This window comes from Monosiga brevicollis, genomic scaffold (genome assembly GCF_000002865.3).
Source record: "Monosiga brevicollis MX1 MONBRscaffold_20 genomic scaffold, whole genome shotgun sequence".
NCBI classification, from domain to species: domain Eukaryota; class Choanoflagellata; order Craspedida; family Salpingoecidae; genus Monosiga; species Monosiga brevicollis.
Window position 1 is genome coordinate 338209 of NW_001865057.1, and position 17478 is coordinate 355686.

Here is a 17478-nt window from a genome sequence, read left to right on the forward strand (position 1 = left end):
GCCCTCCCTTTTGACCTCCCCGCCTTTTTGTTCCCCCCCCCCCCCCCCCCCTTCGATGCAACGTCGTGTGGTAGTTTGAACACATTATTGCTGCTGCCAATAACTACAGCCGCTCCAGGCAATACATTTATCAGGTGTGCATGAGTGTGTTTGTCCAGATGCGAGTGCCTGTAACAGCCCGACTTTGAGGCGCGGCCAGACGAAGAGGTGTCCAGGCGACGCCTGTGGAGCTGTCCTCTTGACTTGTAGTCCGTGCGCCTGACAAGAGTTTGCATTTTGGAACTCAGATCACCAGCCGGCTTGAAGGTCACTTTTCAGCTGACTCCACAGAGTATCGTCAAGCAGAGGAACGATTGCAAGGCCTATCCAAAGGTTCGAGCCGCTCAAGCAAACATGTGACCTCCTTTTCTGTCCTCGTGTTTCTCGCGCTCATGCTGCATGTTCCAATGCATTGCGACACTGACAACAGAGTTTCTTCGTCTCTCCTCGGTGGCGTGCCGAGTGCTGGTGGCTGTTTCCTGGTGTGACATTCAACCATTCTGCGACGAGTTGTACAATCTCAAGTGGTGCGTGGCGCACGGCACTGTTTTGGATTTGTGAGCGTGCCTTTTCTTCTGACCTACCAGATACGCCCAAACTTGCCGTAGGCTGCGTTCGCGCAAGGCACTTGAAACGATTGCGGCTACCGTGCGAGACTATTTCCAGGACGCTCAATTGCATCTGCACCCAGAGTACGATCACGTGATCCACACGACTCCGTTTATATGACACACCGTTGAACTGCAGGCCCAGGTCACTCATTTCGGGGCGCTTGCCTGACCAGTTTGACCTACGATTACATGTACCAAGTGCATCGCCGACTCATGACAAGCTATGTGACGTGCGTGCTGTTGAGCTTGGGAACCTTATTTTTGAAAGATCACCATGATTTGACTCTGCAGAAGCAGGGGCGGTCTGACTGGCGTGCCACCTGCTGTGAATGCATGCACTTGATGTTCAGGATGCTGATGAAGGGACCGCTGACGTTGAAAACGGACGATGACCGAGATGCCTTGCTGGAAAATTACGAGCGAGAAAAGAACATTTTGGCAACTTTGTTTGAAGACTTTGACATGGTCGAAGACGAGAACGGCGTAAGTCCAAGCGCCCTCTTGGATTCGGGCTTCGTTGTTCTCCCCTCTTGGCTCTGATTGGCTTCGGCTGTGCTTATGACATGTGCATAGCGCGATATCGTGCTAGTATTGGTCGCTGTTTTTCAGATCTTGGCGGCGTCCAAGAGCATGATCCGCATGTCGTGGCTCAAGCTCAAGTACGTGCACACCTGAAAGACATGCCACCTGTGGAGCGCCATTGCGCAGAGCTTGTGGTTACATTTGACGCGACTGTTCATTCTCATCTATTTATGGGGTTTCTCGCGCCAGGCAAGACTTTCCCGATTGCTCATACAACCACTTGCACGCATTGCTTCTGCGTCGCGGGGATCTGGCAGCGAAAGAGGTTTGTGACTTTGGGTGCAGAAATGCCTCTTGCTGGCTCCTTGTTCTCCTGTGCACTCAAACCGTTCATCCCGTTATGGCTTATTGGGGTCTCCTCTGGTCGCGGTCTGTCCAACGAATGTTGTATCGATGCCTTGCGCCTGCAGGTGAAGACATTTGTTCGTAACGACATTGTGGCCAAGGATCAGGCCGAAGGCATTTCGTTCACCGTCGAAAACGGCGAGCGCTTCTTTCAGCACGTGGACAGTGGCAACACCATTGATTATCTCAAAAAAGAGTAAAAGCCCCGACTCACCCTCTCTGCCCAGTCTGAGCTCCAGAATGGGGGGATGTCTGCCTGTCTTCTTTGTTGTTTGGAAGTGCCATCATGCTGACATTCGACACCATCATTTTCACAACAGTTTTGAGTCGATAAACTACACTATAATGATAGCAAGTTTATGATACCGAAATGTGTGCTTTTCATCACACTCTCTGCATCAACCGCAAAAGGACCGTTACAAGCCACAACAGGCAAACAAAGGAAGAGAGAGAGAGAGACAGAGAGAGATTTGAGAGAGAGAGAGTTTGAGAGAGAGAGAGTTTGAGAGAGAGAGAGTTTGAGAGAGAAAGAGTTTGAGAGAGAGAGAGAGTTTGAGAGAGAGAGAGAGTTTGAGAGAGAGAGAGAGAGAGAGAGAGAGAGAGAGAGTTTGAGAGAGAGTTTGAGAGAGAGAGAGAGAGAGAGAGAGAGAGAGAGAGTTTGAGAGAGAGTTTGAGAGAGAGAGAGAGTTTGAGAGAGTTTGAGAGAGAGAGAGAGAGAGAGAGAGAGAGAGAGAGAGAGAGAGAGAAAAAAAACGGTCACAACGGTCACTCTTCTTTTGGCGCCCATTTGAAAGAGCGTGCCTTTGTTTTTGGCGCTCCATCGCTGCGTGCTGCTTTGGGTGCTGCCTCGCTGACCTGGCTCGCTGCCGTTGTGTCCTGGTTGATCAGAGCGGTTGGTGGGTATTTAATCATCTTTCAACTTGGTCCTGCATGGTTGTGGGTCATTGGATGCCCTATATCGTACTGTGGGAAGCGAACGCTGCGCTGACGGCAGCGCGTGCGTCGCGAATCATTCGCAGCGTCGGCGTCGGCGTCGCCGTCAAGTGACCTCTTTCGGTTTTGGGGGAGACCAATCAGACACCATGGCGGCACTCGCTATGTTGCCCACCGTGTCCTTGGCCAATGACGAGGAGGACGAAGCTCTCTCACTTCAGGCCACGCAATCGCCCGTCGCAGCAGTGGATCCCGTGTCAGTGCCGAGGCCCGCACCACCGGTCTGCAGCGAGAGCAAATCCTCGGCTCCTGCGGGCCTCAGCTCTGCTCTGCTACACCTGGAAACGATCAGTCCTCCGACTAGTGATGACGAGGAGGATTTGCCACAACCTCAGATGCTTGAACAGGCTGCATACAACATTCTTGAACTACCCGATTTTGATTTTGACAGCTGTTCGCGAGGCCCCGAGTCACCCACTCCGGCACAACAGGCGTCTGGGCCCGCCACGCCCCTGCGCAAGGCGCGGAGCGACTCGCCGGTATCCCGACACCAAAGTGATGCTGCTGCCATGGATACGGACGACGACGAAGAGGGACATGCCTCGCCCCAATCCACCATTCAAGCTTTCAAGTCCTCGGCCAAAGCCAAGTTGGCCGCTGGCTCAACAAACCCGGAGCAACATGATGGCAGTGTAGTGAGTGAGCCCGACGCCAAAACTGAGACAAAGCCCGATGCTTCCTCCTTGACGGAACGTACATCCAAAATGTCCAAGCGTCAACTGGAGCGCCTCCGGGCCGAGGAACGCGAGGCACAGAAGCGCGAATCTGCCCGCTTGATCCGAGAGCAAAAGACATTGCGGTGCGTGTTTGATTGTTGAAACCGCCACGAGGTCCTGGTCAACACTCAAGCCTTCCCTGCCTTGACTGTCCTCCTTCAGGTTGCGGGCGCATCAACCAGCCACCAAGTCTATGAATGCGCTGTCCAGCATTTTTGCTCGTGCTGGCGTCTCATCCTCAGCAAAAAAGTAAGGCGTGGTCGAGTTTGGCAGCCCCTGCTCTTGCTGCCTTGCTAGTCGAATCGATAATCTCATTTGGTGGCCTGTCGGTTTGTATTCCCTTTCGCTGTCTTGCACGGTCTTGTGTCTTGTGTAGACACGCAACGTCCCTCAACCCACGAGCGCGATTGCTCCGCAACGTGCCCCTTCAGCGACTACAAGCCAAGCCTATGTTGGGCGCCGGCATTCGCCGTTCGTATCAGCGCCATGCAATGTGTGCCCCGAGCAAAAGCCACGCTCACTTCACCTCGGTTTGTGCTAATCTCAGGTACCACATCAGCCCCAACAACCCAGCGCACGACCTCATCAGAAGACAGTCCGTCACACAATCAAATTTTGCGCGAGGGCGCGCATATTGATCTCAATCCAGGTCCGGTCCAAATCACCCAGATGACCTGTGACGTGACTTTGTCAGCTTGCGCTCACCCGTAATCTTGGCGGGGCATCATTCCAGTTGAAGTGACACCCGACGACGGCTTGCTTCGTCGTCAGGATTTGCGAGCTCAGTTGAAAAAGCGAGTACGTTCACATACTCCATGCATTGCCAGCCGCATGTTCTTGTTGAGTAGGGGGAATAGTATCGACCTTGATGTTGTTGCACGCGCGCCCTTGATTGTTTAGGTAATTCGCGAACGTCGCATTCTCTACGAGCGCGACGAGGCTGTCCGTCGGATGGATGAGGAGGATTTTGATGAGGAACAAGCCGCTGACTTGCTGGCCCACGGCTCCGAAAATGAGGACGATGAGGGGGAGGATGACGCAGAAGTTCTTGATGAAGAAGAGGATGAAGCGACTGACGATGAGGGCGACGAGGAAGCTGATGGCAGTGAAGGCGTCGCAGATATCAGCGGCGAAGACAGCAATGCCATGGAAGGCGACGCTGGGGATGGTGTTGATTCCAAGCGGCCTGACGAGAGCGAAAAAGACAAAAACAAAGACAAAGACGAAGACGATGAAGAAGACGAAGAAGACGCAGCTGCATTGCGCTTGCTTGCCGCCGCTCAGGAGGAAGCCAACAAACCTACTCATGCACCAGCACTCCCACGCCTGCAAACAGAATCCACTGTTGTCTTATTCGGACAGGTACCGCCAAAGCCGCAGCTACCATCTAAAGGCCAAGCTGCACCCTCGGAGGCTAGCAACTCGGGAAAAGCTTCGGCTTCCCCCACGGCAAGCTTGGCTGCGGATTCCACCGCCAATCCTGGCAGCGGCGATAAGTTTGGCTTGGATGCGTACCTGAATCGTCCAACTCAGGACGAAGAGGATGTTCCTCGCTTTGAGGTGAGTGGCTAAAGCTATTTGGCGTGTGCCCCTTGTCTCCTAAACTAGCTTTCGCCCCGCACGCGCGTGCTCCAGCTACAGCTCTCATCGTTTGAGTGGTGCATAGATTGACGACAACGAAGACTTGATGGGCTTGTGTTCGGGCCAGTTTTTGACTCAAGCCCTAGATGAGCGGGCGCGGTGCGTGCATGCTCAAATGAATTTGTCATGGGTGCTCCTGCAGCAGTACCTAGTCCCTGTTTCGCCAAGTCAGAACACTGCTCATGCATGGCGTGTGCTATTTCCCTGGGCAGGCGGTCGAGGACTCCCCTGCAAGCTGCTGGCGAGGCGCACCATCTCAAGTCAATCCCGCAGCCGGATGAAACACCCCTCCCCCCAAGTACGCAACTTAGCCATCACCTTGCACCAGATAACGTTGCAGCAGCAAACATACCGTGTCTTTTCTTCAACACCTGTTGCTCGTAAAAATGCACACCACCTCACCATTGTCTTGACAGCCTCGGCCTTTGTCGATGGCGAAGCTGCTGTATCAGGGGAGGAGGATGGCACTGACGAGGATGATGCGACACAAGCCATGGTGGACGGTAGCTTCGTGGATCACGAGCAGTCGGAGGGTGCCGAAGATGCCCAGAACCTTGCCGCTTTTAGGCAACAGCAAAGGACTACAGAGGCTGAAGCCGAGCTGGCTGGGTTTTCCCACCTCTTGCAAAACAAGCGCAGCGTGCTTGATGAAGACGTGGGCGAGGATGCTGAACGTGAGTTTCAACTGGGGGTCTGGGGGTTGACAATGCCCTGGTTCTGTTTGGCCTTACTATGGACATGCGACTGCACGTCACAACTCAGGCAAAGGTCGTCGTCTCACGAAGGAGGAGCGACGACGAAGGCGCGAAATTATGAAAGCTCGGCGCGAATCTCGCAAGCGCCGGGCTAGCGATCTTCGCGAGCCAGAGGAACACAGCCTCGGGAGCCGTACCTCGTTTATGCAAGAAAGCGAGACCATTGTCGTGGTAAGGTGCTTGCTGCCAGAATCGCATGTTTGAGCAGGGTGAAAAGGCAGCACACTTGCCCGACGAGTTGGCACTTTTGGAGCTGGGGTGGTTTTGACGAGTGTTTGTCCTTAGGAGGACGAATCGCCCGACGAGGAGGAAGACGCAGAAGAATCACGCATCGTCTTGGAGCGCGTCCAACGCAAGATGGAGTTTGCCGCGTTTCGCCGGCGTGAACACACAGAAACCATTACTGAGACGCTGACAGCCATTGATGAAGAGTCGCAGCAAGTACATGTCTGCATGAGTGCAGTACTTGCCCGAAGCGTGGCCCCACCGCCGCGCACCACCAGCGATGGCTCGAGCCGTCCCTCACGCCCTTCGCGTCAGTCCCAGCACTCTCAAGATGACCTATTCACACCACCGTTACTAGTCCGCGAACATAGCAGCAGCAAGTGCGTTCCAGCATAGCATTGAGCGTTTGAGCACTGCCCACGAGAGCGCTGCCTGGCCAGCTGCTTCGTGTCCCCTCTTATGTGCTTCTCTGACACCTCTTAGGTCATCTTTTTTGAACTTCAGTCCCAAGAAGGTTAAGCGACTGCAAAGCATGACGGCCAACAGCAATAAGGTGGTGTTTATGCACCGAGTTCACTAATTTCAGCCGTCCCTTCTCATCTCAAGGTCTTGACGCCCATCTTTGGCACGACGCTCTGTCTTGACAGGGTGTGAATGGAGGTCAAGCATACGTGTTCCGTACAGACAGCAGCAGCCAATCGTCAAAGGATGGCAGCGCTTCGCTGGTACGTTTCCTCAGTTTTTTTTTTTGTTTTTTTTTTCTCCCTGTTGTGCCAAGTCGTACGTGTTAACAGAGTGCCACCAGCGAGCTCATAAGCCAATTTGTGGACATGACAGAATTCAGCCAAGCAAGCCCGCAAGCAGCATCATCCCACCAAGTTTAATGCTGCCCAACGCCGACCTGCTTTGAAGCGCAGCAAAACAGCGCCACCCACTAACAACATTTTTGCTCGCCAAAGTGCCAGCCTTCGTGAGGCCATGAGTGGTCGTGCTTCCAAGGTTGCCACTTATCGTGCGCGGTAGATGCAGTCCAATGATCCCGTCTTGCATTGTATTGTTATGTCCTCGAGCCATCATCCTTGAATGGCGCCTACCTGCAGAGCTGGTAGCTGAGTCCCAATGATGAGCGCTTTGCCGCTGTGGCGTCTCGCGAGGGGAGATTGTTTGTCCCCTTATTTGCAAAGTATCGACTATTCTGTGCAGCCCCCGGATCTTCTGATGGTGCAAACACAAATTGACCACGTTCGATTATATTCTGCCACATGATTATTTCAAGTGTGATGTCACGCATAGCGTGGGCGCGCTACGCCAGGCAAAGTTGATCATGTGATCATAAAAATCGTCCTTGCTCTTTCCCAATCCTTGATGACACGGGCGTGATGACACGCTGCTCCACGCGTACGTGCGCTAACAACTGAAGCCGAGCTCCGTCATTTCGCTCTTCGTGTATAGACAACTTCAAATCACTCCCATGTGCTCTTCCTCCTCATTATAGTTCACAATGAGTGCCTGGTATTCACTCATGGGTGATCGACGGCGTGACAGGAAGGTGGCGAGAAGCAAAGTCAGTCCGACAAAGACCACCGAGCCCACCCCAATACCCACGGCCATCCCCATAGAAGGCTTGTATTTGTTGCTCTTGTTTGGCGCCACGGTGGTGGAACTTGGCGTGGTTGTGGTCAATGCTATAAATAAGCACGACGCAACGTGAGAACGAAGAAGAGGAAGCCAAGGATGGTGCAACGCCGGGGTTTTGACACGAATGCATTCGGTGGCTCAAATATGTGGAGAATTCCGGACAGCAGGGACCCACCTGCAGTGCAATACGAGGGCTCAAGCTCGAGACAGGCTTTGTATTCGCTTGCGTAAGCGTGGGTCATGAGACAGTACCATTGTTGGGTCGAGTGTTCGATAACGTTAAGTCTCGAGCCAGCCTTTTGGATGTGCTGCTCGAAAAAGGCTTTTGCTGTGGCGTTGGACCAGATCTCGCAGGCAAGCCACTTCATGCCCTCGGCGTTCCATGTCAGCTTGGGATAAGCTTGCATGATATCAACCACTTGTGTGAATGCAGGTATGGTGGGCAGCAAGCCATCAGTACCATTGACTACCAATGGCGCACTGTAAAACTGAATAAAGGGGCCACACAAGCACACAGGCGAATTGTTGCAATGAGGAAGCCAAGGCGCAGACATGCAAACGTGCGCAGACTTGAAGTTTGCTGCACATGAGTGACGGCCAGCGTACACATGTTCACACCTTCATATTTGCAACTTGACTCGAGTTGGTATGAATCGCAACGGTGGCAAAATTCGGGTTGTTACCGAAGTTGGGGGTCAACGCGCAGGACAGAATGATGGGGGCGGACAAATTGACACCTGGCGGAGGGGCTCGGAACTCGGTTTTATGCAAGTGCCCAAAAAGAAAGGCCCGAATCTGTTCGGAGAAGGGGGCAAGAATTTCGTAGAAGGTTTGCACGTAATGCTCGGCCCATTCGTTCTTGACTTGATCGTCGGTATGAAAGTATGAGTCCAGCACAGGGGGAATGTGTCCAACAATATAAGCCTGACGATTGGTCTGACGAACGAGCTCAAGCTGTTTGATGAGCCAAGCAAACTGTCCATAAGGGTCGGGCAGAAGGCGACCAGTGGCGGGAAGGCGTTTGAAGGAGTAGAGCACTGTATTGATGGAGATGATCGTCAGGTGCTCGGTGACGTTTCGGGCCATATAACCACCGGTTTGCACATCGAGAGTTTCAGCTGGAGTGAGCACTGCTCGCCAAGCATCAGCCACAGCGCGCAGGAGGGTGTTATTGGTGCCGAGATCCATCTGATAGTCGACTAGGACGTCGTTGTTACCAAAGGTGTTTAGAACAGCCTCATGGGCTTCAGTCGCCGGTGAGTGGAGGCGTAGGCTGCGCTCATAGTGTGCATCCAGCAGAGTGGAGACGTTTTGCAGCGTGTCGTGAACCAGTTGCAAGCGTTTCGTGCTATCGGGAAAGTTTTCATCCATGTCGTGGCGCACGGAGTCTCCGGTGACAAGCACAAAGCCAGGGTCCGGCAGAGCCTAGCAAAGAGGGGCATGGCGGGCAAGTGAGAAGATTTTTGTTTGCTCGAGCCGATGGTGCTTGATACATAAAGAAGGAAAGCGGGGCGAGGGGTGGGGGGCAGGTAGGTGTTTTGAGTGCACTGAAAATATCCGAAAAATAGCTGAAACAAACGCACAAGCTTGGCTGCCTCAAAGGAGACGTTCAACAAGGCAAAGGGGGCATCACAATCAGAGCGCCCAAATTCGGGCCGAGAGTCTCCAACGCTACAAGTGTGAAACCATTGCACGGGTTAGTCATGCACGCCACATAATTTCCAGAAACGGACGCACTGGGTGAAGTGCCATTCCAATCAAACGATAAACAGACTGGTAGAGCTGACGAGTCTGGACTCAAGGGCAGACTGACTTTGAACTACAGGATGAGGTGTCGTCCAAATAAAAGTGATCATAGTGCACATCCGTGATCCAGAGGAATTCCGTGAAGGGGGAAACGTGCGGGGTTGTTGTTGTGCGCCACTCAGGCGTCTGTGTCGTCCCCTCGGCTGTCGTGGTTGTGGACGGTCCCGGCGTCAAGGTCTCGGTCGTTGTCCCCTCGGGCACCGGTGCTGCTGTTGTTGTTGTGCGCCACTCAGGCGTCTGTGTCGTCCCCTCGGCTGTCGTGGTTGTGGACGGTCCCGGCGTCAAGGTCTCGGTCGTTGTCCCCTCGGGCACCGGTGCTGCTGTTGTTGTTGTGCGCCACTCAGGCGTCTGTGTCGTCCCCTCGGCTGTCGTGGTTGTGGACGGTTCCGGCGCCAAGGTCCCGGTCGTTGTCATTCCCGCGAGTGTCGTTCCCTCGGTTGTCGTGTTTGCCTCTGTGAACAATTGTTGTTGGTCAGGGCCGGGCGGCAATTCAACGAGTGAGTCTACTCGATGCATCATCCCTCATGCAAGCACGCCACATTTAACTGATGAGCGCCCACCACACTCTCACCTGATACCGCAATCCAAGCGCCAGTTGGCTGTGTCAAGAGCAGCAACATGGACACCACACCGAGCCAGACACTTGCCCGACCGCGCTGGCGCATTCCTGCCCGACGCTGTGCCCCCATACTCCTGGTCGAACAGGCCACCGCCCGCATCGGACTTGATTGAACTAAAATGGACAATGACGGCGTGCTCTCTCTCTCTCTCTCTCTCTCTCTCTCTCTCTCTCTCTCTCGTGTTTCTCTTTCGTTTCTCTCTTCGCCCTGTGTCTCTCTTCGTTCTTGTAAGAAGAAAGTCTTGATCTCTGTCTGTCTCTCTTTCTTTTGTGAGTGAGTTGTCTGTCTCTGTCTGTGTGTCTCTCTTTTCACTCTCTCTCTGTCTTTTTGTCTCTCTGTCTCTGTCTCTCTGTCTCTGTCTCTCTGTCTGTCTCTGTCTGTCTGTCTCTGTCTGTCTCTGTCTCTGTCTCTCTCTCGTTGCGACAGGGCGCATCGGGGGTGGTTGGCTCGACGGTAGACACGGAGCAGTCGGCAAACTGCATAGAGGACACATTCGAAGCGCTGCAGCATCTCGCGTCCCGGTGACAGTGGCGCACGCCGATGGCTTTTGGCCAAGGGTGAAGAGAAACACTCACTGATCCATTCTTACAGCACAGCACATCTGGAAATGGAGGCGCTACTCAACGAGGCTTCCAGGTCAGATGGCCCCTCTCGACCACGCGCGCCTTTTCGTCTGCCTCGTGACCTAACAAGCTGCATGGTACTATGCGATTTGACTCGTTCAACTCATGACTGGTTTCTGGTTTGTTTGTTTTTGCCACCTCAAGGCTGCGGCTTGAGCTGCACCAGCGACTATCAGTGCTGGCTCACATGAAGGCAGGAAACCAACAGATTCAACTTGGTAAATCTTTTGCCGCCGTCGTCCTTGAGCAGTCGCCTGGCTTGATTTGGCTCAAGACTGCATTTTGGAACGCGTCAACAGCACTATCGAGGCCCTGGCACCGCAGCTCACCTTCACCATGGATGGTCCCTGCATACACAATGTAGAAAACGAGACAAGCCTGCAATTGCAGCGATTCCGTCAAATATACGACTTGCTCATGGACAAGCTGGCCAATGCAGGAGTGGATCGCCGCGAAGCGCTCTCCCCGTATGCTACCCTTGCCCTCTTCCCTGTTCTGCACAGCACAGGCGCTCGTACACGATTTACCCGCTCACTTGCCTCCCCCCCACTTCTCTCCTTCGACAGCCGGGTTGAAGAGCTTTATACCGAGCTCAAAGATATCACAGCCGCGTATCAAGCTCATTTGCGACAAAAAGACTCTGTGGTTTGTCGGTCTCACCTTGGTCTGGACGCTTGTCCGACACCAGCTGCAGCCACCTTTTTTTTTCGTATTTTTTTCCGACCTTCTGGTCCCTGCTTGCTTTTCTCAGGCACGCGAGGCTCGAGAGCGCGACGAGCTGCTGCAAGGTGGCATCCAACGCATGGTCCGGCAAGCGGTGCACTTGACTTTTTGGGATGGCCGTCGTCAAAAGCTGCCCTCCTCACAACCCTGTCCTCGACTACATGTGCGCCGTGTGGCAGGACTCGACCGCGCTTTTCATTGATGACGCAGACCTAGAACACCACGACCGATTGCTGGCTGCCAACACGGGCGTGGACGGTCTTTTGAATCGGGCCGGTGGCGTGCTCTCCGATCTCGCCTCACAAAAAGACACGCTCAAGGTAAGATCAGCTCCACAGCGATGTTGGCAAGACCCTTGACGCGCTCTCGTTTTCTGCTTTTTTTTCCTCACACGTTTGCTCAATCGTACCCAACACAGCGCATTCAACGCCGTGCTCTGGACATTGCCAATCAACTTGGTCTTTCCAACACTGTGATGCGATTGATTGAGCAGCGAACGGAGCAGGATCGCTACATTCTCTTTGGTGGCATGGCCTTGACCAGTCTTCTTATGATCCTCATCTACGTGTATTTTGGCTAGGTGGCTCGGGCGCACACATTACACGTGCCATTCATTAGAAAAGAAATTTGATTAACAAGCCTTACAATGTGTCATGTGGACAATGTCAAGTTAATCGCTTTTTTTGGTCGGTTCTGTGAGACAGAGCCGCTGGTGGGTGATTCGATCACAAGTCGGGGGTTGGGAGGGCCATCGCTTAGACGCTTGACACGGTCGCCTTGGTGGCCAGGGCTTGCTTCACTTGCCGCAGTTGCTGCATCATGTAGTCCTTCAAGGTCTTGTGAATGTACTCGTATTGTGGCTGTGCGCATGGCATTTGTTGGTCAGTGCAGGTTGCGAGTCCAAACTCGAAACACAGGTTCAGACCATTATTGATGCGCGTTCAGCTTACCAGGGCTTGCACCATCATGGTGCGCGAATGACGCATGTTGGCGACAACAGCACGAACATCAAGGTTCTCCAGGTCCGCATGATCCACGGCACGGAACAAACGATCAAGAGCAATAAATGTGCCCGTTCGGCCGACACCCGCAGAGCAGTGGACAACAATGGGGTGTTTGTTTTTAAGACCCGTGTACGAGCGCACCGCAGTGCGATACTCAATCATGTCCATCGTAGAGTCGGGCGCACCGTGATCGGGCTAAGTCGAATGCAAAGTGTCCCAAGAAGACAAGTGAGACAGATCAGCGACAGATCAGCGACAGATCAGCGACAGATCAGCGACAGACAGACACAGACACAGACACAGACACAGACACAGACACAGACACAGACACAGACACAGACACAGACACAGATACAGACACAGAAAAAGCAAGCGTGCCGACTAGAAACGACAGTTTGACGATGAGTGGGCCACGTACCCAGTTCAAAAACTCAAACTGTGCGATTTCACGAGTCTCGCCATCCTTTTGCAACTGGAAGACACGCTTGATATAGACCTTGTTCTCCTCTTGAGAGAGCGGGCGAACAATGACATCACCGTACTTCTGCATAAGCATCAACAGCAACCGAGCTGAGCAAGTCTGACACGGTGGGCATTCCCATCTCTTTCGTCTTGAAGGCAGAGATGAAGCGAACTGACCGTGGCAGCTTCGTCGGGCCAATACTGGTGGCACTTGACACGGTTGCCTTGGATCAAAGCCGTGACCATGACAATTGCCACAGCTTGTTGCTCCCAAATCATTTGCCAAAAGCTCACACAAGTCACAGGCAAAGGTCCCTGAGTGGCAATAAACTCTTTCGGGCCGTGATAGCCATCCACAAAGTTAGCGTTGATATAGTCAGTATTGTTGTTGTGTGACGTGGGTGCAACCTTGACACGGCTGTGGTCGTCTACGGATGGCATGAGCAAAGGAAAGGGATTCATCAAAATGGCCAACGCTGAAGGAAACCCATGCCACTGTGGAAACAGAGACAAGAGTCCATTGGAAGCTTTGCACGTACACGCAGTCACGTTGGAATAGCGGTTCAGCAGGCGGTTGTCACGAGTGGCTTGGGAAGTGTTGTCTGTGGGTTGATTGAAAGAGACGAATAACAGCGCCGAATACGGAATGAGAGGCGGTGTGCAAAACAGGTACTATGCCAATGCTTCAAAAGTGAGGGTATTGAATACGCACCATTTCCCTCGGTAATGCCTTCATACTCCTCAGCGTAGCCTGAGTAGCCCGAATCCGTGGGTTGGTCCAATTGTTGGATGCGGCGCATCAGGAAAAGCAAAGCATCATGCAACAAGCGCTGCTTCTCCTCTGATATTGCAAAAAGAAAACAGCAAAACGTTAACCAAAGCGTGATCTGTAAGAGTTGCGCCTCATGCAACACGCCACATCTGGCAGTCACGCCGCGACAAGCACCAACCAAGAGAGATTTTGGGCTCAGGTTGTTGCTCAGGTTCGGGCTGCTCCTCTGCTTCGGGTTCCTTTTCATCTTCCCAAGATTGTTTGTGCTGCCACTCGTCGCTGGGTGCCATCATATCCAAGGGATCAAAGTCACCATCGCCGCCCATTGCCATTTCCTCCTCATCGCTATCCGATTCTTCAGCGGCAGCCTTCTCCGCAGCAGCCTTCTCCGCAGCAGCCTTCTCCGCAGCAGCCTTCTCAGCGGCGGCCTTCTCAGCGGCGGCCTTCTCAGCGGCGGCCTTCTCAGCGGCGGCCTTCTCAGCGGCGGCCTTCTCAGCGGCGGCCTTCTCAGCGGCGGCCTTCTCAGCAGCAGCCTTCTCAGCGGCGGCCTTCTCCGCAGCAGCCTTCTCCGCAGCAGCCTTCTCCGCAGCAGCCTTCTCAGCGGCAGCCTTTTCAGCAGCAGCCTTCTCAGCGGCGGCCTTCTCAGCGGCGGCCTTCTCCGCAGCAGCCTTCTCCGCAGCAGCCTTCTCCGCAGCAGCCTTCTCCGCAGCGGCCTTCTCCGCAGCAGCCTTCTCCGCGGCGGCCTTCTCAGCGGCGGCCTTCTCAGCGGCGGCCTTCTCAGCAGCAGCCTTCTCAGCGGCGGCCTTCTCAGCAGCAGCCTTCTCCGCAGCAGCCTTCTCCGCAGCAGCCTTCTCCGCAGCAGCCTTCTCAGCGGCAGCCTTCTCAGCGGCGGCCTTCTCAGCGGCGGCCTTCTCCGCAGCAGCCTTTTCCGCAGCAGCCTTTTCCGCAGCAGCCTTCTCAGCAGCTTCGGCGGCGGCCTTCTCCGCAGCTTCGGCAGCAGCCTTTTCAGCGGCAGCCTTTTCAGCGGCAGCCTTTTCAGCGGCAGCCTTTTCAGCAGCTTCGGCAGCAGCCTTCTCCGCGGCAGCCTTCTCTGCAGCTTCGGCAGCAGCCTTGTCTGCGGCGGCCTTCTCCGCGGCCAGACGCTCTTCCTCTGCCTTACGCTCAGCTTCAAGACGCTCCTGCTCGGCCTTCATCTTCATCTCTTCAGCCTTGCGAAGCTCCTCTTCCTTGGCCTTGCGTTCGCGCTCCTTCTCGGCCTCCCGAATTTTACGGTCGCGCTCCTCCCGCTCCTTGAAGCGACGCTCCATCTCCTCGACACGCTTGCGTTCAGCCTCTTGTCGGGCAGCCTCTTCCATTTCGCGCTGACGGCGGAGCGCCTCGCGCTCCTTGGCCTCGCGTTCCTTGTCCTCCTGTCGCGAGGTCAAACAACGCCCGAACTTTAAGACGGCGATGGCTGCAAAACGATTGCGTTCACCTTTCAGTTGGTAACATACCTGCAGCTTCTGGCGCATTTTCTCAATCTGCTCTTGCTCGCGACGCTCCAGGGCTACACGCTTCTCCTCTTGCTATCAGCATCGGCATGGCGAGCAGCATGCATTCATGGGCACCAGGTGACGGCACCCCAGAGTAACACGGGGACAGTCTGGCAAAAAAGAGCAGAGATGGCTTACACGACGTTCAAGTTCTTTGCGCTCTTGCTCCAGGCGTTGCAGTCGTTCATCGCGCTTGCGCTGGGTTGACGGCACATTAGAATGGGGACATGAGGCTTCATGATGGTGTCGTGCACAAAGCTGGGCACTTTGAAGTGTCTGAGCTGCCAACGACTTCTGACCTTGGCCTCTGATTCGGCCGCTTGGGCAGCAGCGCGACGCTTTTCCTTCTCGGCACGCGCCTTTTCCAGAGCAGAAGCATTGAGCTGTAGCAGAGGGCGGCCGACATACATCAGCACAAAGGACAGGTGATGTGCATGCCAGCATGCGAGGGTCCAGCACCTCCGGCTCAGCAGGGACAGGCAGCCCGCCCGCAGGTGGATATAGAAAGCAAGGGCGCTGATCATTACGTACTGGTTTCTCCTGCTGCAGCTTGGCAGCGCGGATTTGCTCGGCCTCTTGCTGTTGGCGGCGGTTGTTTTCAAGCATCTCAGCTTCACGCTTCTTGGCGGCAGCCTTGGCCTTGCGCTGACGCTCGGCTTCTGCGGCGGCTTCAGCCTCGGCTTCCTTGCGCTGATGATGGCAAACCAGGTGGGCGAGAGTCAAAGGGGCGCGACCTGGTCTTCGTTCCCGCAGGCCTGCAAGTCCTGTGGAGAGCTGATGCGAGCGATTCAATGCAGCCTCACCTTGATATCCTGCTCAAGGGCGATGCGTTGAGCCTCACGCTCACGGCGGCGGCGCTCCTTCTCCTCGGCGGAGATCACGGTGCGCGATGCACTGTTGCGACGCTTGCGTGGGGCCTGGGCCGGGGTGGCTGGAGCAGCAGCAGTGGCACCCTTGTTCGCCTGCTTGCTCTTTGGGGATGACTCTTCCTTGGGTTTGGCCATCCAATTCACGGCAACGAAGACCAGGGCCACGACGGCCAAGGCCCCGCCCATCAAGAAAAGCGGCGTCATGACGACTCTTTCAAACAGCGATGGCTCAAGCTCGCGGAAAGATCAGGATCAAAGAGTGGGGTTTGTAAGCAAACCCCAAAGCCTTTGCGTCCAAAAAAAAAAGTCCTGTGACCTGTGTGTGCCCAGAAAACAGAGAGAGAGGGACCGGGACAAGTGAGCATCGGATATAGGGCCGAGCTACAGAAAGAATGGCCAAAGAACCCTAGAGTACCGCGTACTCTTGGAGCCTGATGCATTCAATTTCTGATCCAGCATGGCAGTGAACCGCCAAACGCCGCCGAGGGTGCCGCCACTGACCTTTTTCGTCGCACTCTCAACCACCAAAAGGAGAAGCAGCAAGGGGGGAAAGAAAAAGGCTGAAAAGGGAAAACAAAAGAAGAGTGTGAATGTCAGTGGATTCAAGAGAAGAGAGAGAGAACAAGAGAAGAGGAGAAGAGAGAGAGAGACAAGAGAGAACAAGAGAGAGAAAAAGAGAGAGAACGAGAGAGAGAACGAGAGAGAGAACGAGAGAAGAGAGAACAAGACAAGAGAGAGAGAAAACAAGAGGGAAGAACACAAGTAACCGTTGGACAAGGCGGACTTTCGTGTTGCATTGTTTTCTCGCAAGCATTGGGGGCGTTGTGAGAACAGGGGGGTCACGGTTGTATGTGTGTCAAACTTAAAGTGCTATACTTTGACCCCATTTGAATCTCGAGGGGTGCTCTTCATATTCGCGAAGCGCACCGTTCAGAACACGCGTTTTCTATTCCTCTTGTGTCGACTATGTCAGAAGAATTATTCTGAAATTGTTATGGCGTGTTCTGCGGACTGCGACTCTGGACTGCGGCTGGCTCCAAGTCTGGCGCCAACCACGCAAGCAGAGTCGATTGATATGACTACGTTCTCGGGACGGCCCCGTGACGGCGTACCCAGTACGATCAGTACGAGCATCCCAGCTCGAATGGATGGCCATGCAAGCCACTTTTGGCGCCCACAAAGAGGCTCTGGCAGAAGGGCGTGACATCAAATACCAAGGATTGAGGAAAGCAGAAAGAGTCGACAGAGACTGAGACGACCCGAGAGCAGAAAGAGACAAGATTGAGAGCATACAGACACAGAGGCAGAGACAGAGAGACAGAGAGGCAGAGACACAGACAGAGACACAGAGACAGAGGTAGACAGAGAGGTAGAGAGACACACACACACACACAAAGAGCCTTAAAGAGAGAGACAAAGAGTGTGTTGCGTCCGTAAGTTTCGTGTTTGTATTTTCTATTTTTGGCCAAATCAGGTCTTGGGTTTGGTAGTCGTTGAGTCTCGTCGACGGCAGTCGACGGCA

The 17478-nt window shown here is 54.2% G+C and overlaps 6 protein-coding genes across 6 annotated transcripts in view; 3 read left to right on the top strand and 3 right to left on the bottom strand.

The window, feature by feature from the left end:
• The window catches only part of MONBRDRAFT_10287 (uncharacterized protein), a gene marked incomplete at both ends in the record, with an annotated part of 7092 nt that extends 5315 nt beyond the window's left edge, over positions 1 to 1777 (top strand). The window contains 2 exons of the mRNA XM_001747983.1: positions 1001 to 1133; positions 1643 to 1777. Coding sequence (XP_001748035.1) covers positions 1001 to 1133; positions 1643 to 1777 — 268 coding nt within the window. The remainder of the gene's footprint in view (positions 1 to 1000; positions 1134 to 1642) is intronic.
• Positions 1778 to 1993: 216 nt separating this feature from the next.
• Positions 1994 to 2398, bottom strand: MONBRDRAFT_27605 (uncharacterized protein; the record flags this gene model as incomplete). Its single annotated transcript, XM_001748057.1, has 1 exon — positions 1994 to 2398. The coding sequence occupies one exon, from the start codon at positions 2396 to 2398 to the stop codon at positions 1994 to 1996; it is 405 nt and encodes a 134-aa protein (XP_001748109.1).
• A 261-nt stretch (positions 2399 to 2659) lies between these two features.
• Positions 2660 to 6930, top strand: MONBRDRAFT_27606 (uncharacterized protein; the record flags this gene model as incomplete). Its single annotated transcript, XM_001747984.1, has 14 exons — positions 2660 to 3369; positions 3449 to 3535; positions 3663 to 3757; positions 3834 to 3935; positions 4020 to 4084; positions 4187 to 4846; positions 4953 to 5026; positions 5140 to 5225; positions 5344 to 5601; positions 5690 to 5853; positions 5968 to 6287; positions 6391 to 6460; positions 6555 to 6632; positions 6745 to 6930. 14 exons carry the CDS (start codon positions 2660 to 2662, stop codon positions 6928 to 6930), a joined length of 2955 nt encoding a protein of 984 aa, XP_001748036.1.
• A 435-nt stretch (positions 6931 to 7365) lies between these two features.
• MONBRDRAFT_27607 (uncharacterized protein) lies at positions 7366 to 10016 on the bottom strand (the record flags this gene model as incomplete). Its single annotated transcript, XM_001748058.1, has 6 exons — positions 7366 to 7592; positions 7721 to 8033; positions 8164 to 8970; positions 9129 to 9216; positions 9359 to 9803; positions 9923 to 10016. 6 exons carry the CDS (start codon positions 10014 to 10016, stop codon positions 7366 to 7368), a joined length of 1974 nt encoding a protein of 657 aa, XP_001748110.1.
• A 1414-nt stretch (positions 10017 to 11430) lies between these two features.
• Positions 11431 to 11897, top strand: MONBRDRAFT_10290 (uncharacterized protein; the record flags this gene model as incomplete). The annotated part of the gene is made up of 2 exons (XM_001747985.1): positions 11431 to 11637; positions 11736 to 11897. The coding sequence occupies 2 exons, from the start codon at positions 11431 to 11433 to the stop codon at positions 11895 to 11897; spliced, it is 369 nt and encodes a 122-aa protein (XP_001748037.1).
• Positions 11898 to 12072: 175 nt separating this feature from the next.
• MONBRDRAFT_38116 (uncharacterized protein) lies at positions 12073 to 16160 on the bottom strand (the record flags this gene model as incomplete). Its single annotated transcript, XM_001748059.1, has 11 exons — positions 12073 to 12177; positions 12268 to 12516; positions 12740 to 12865; positions 12961 to 13211; positions 13323 to 13385; positions 13496 to 13624; positions 13734 to 15120; positions 15226 to 15285; positions 15387 to 15470; positions 15619 to 15777; positions 15891 to 16160. The coding sequence occupies 11 exons, from the start codon at positions 16158 to 16160 to the stop codon at positions 12073 to 12075; spliced, it is 2883 nt and encodes a 960-aa protein (XP_001748111.1).
• Between the last annotated feature and the right edge of the window lie 1318 nt (positions 16161 to 17478).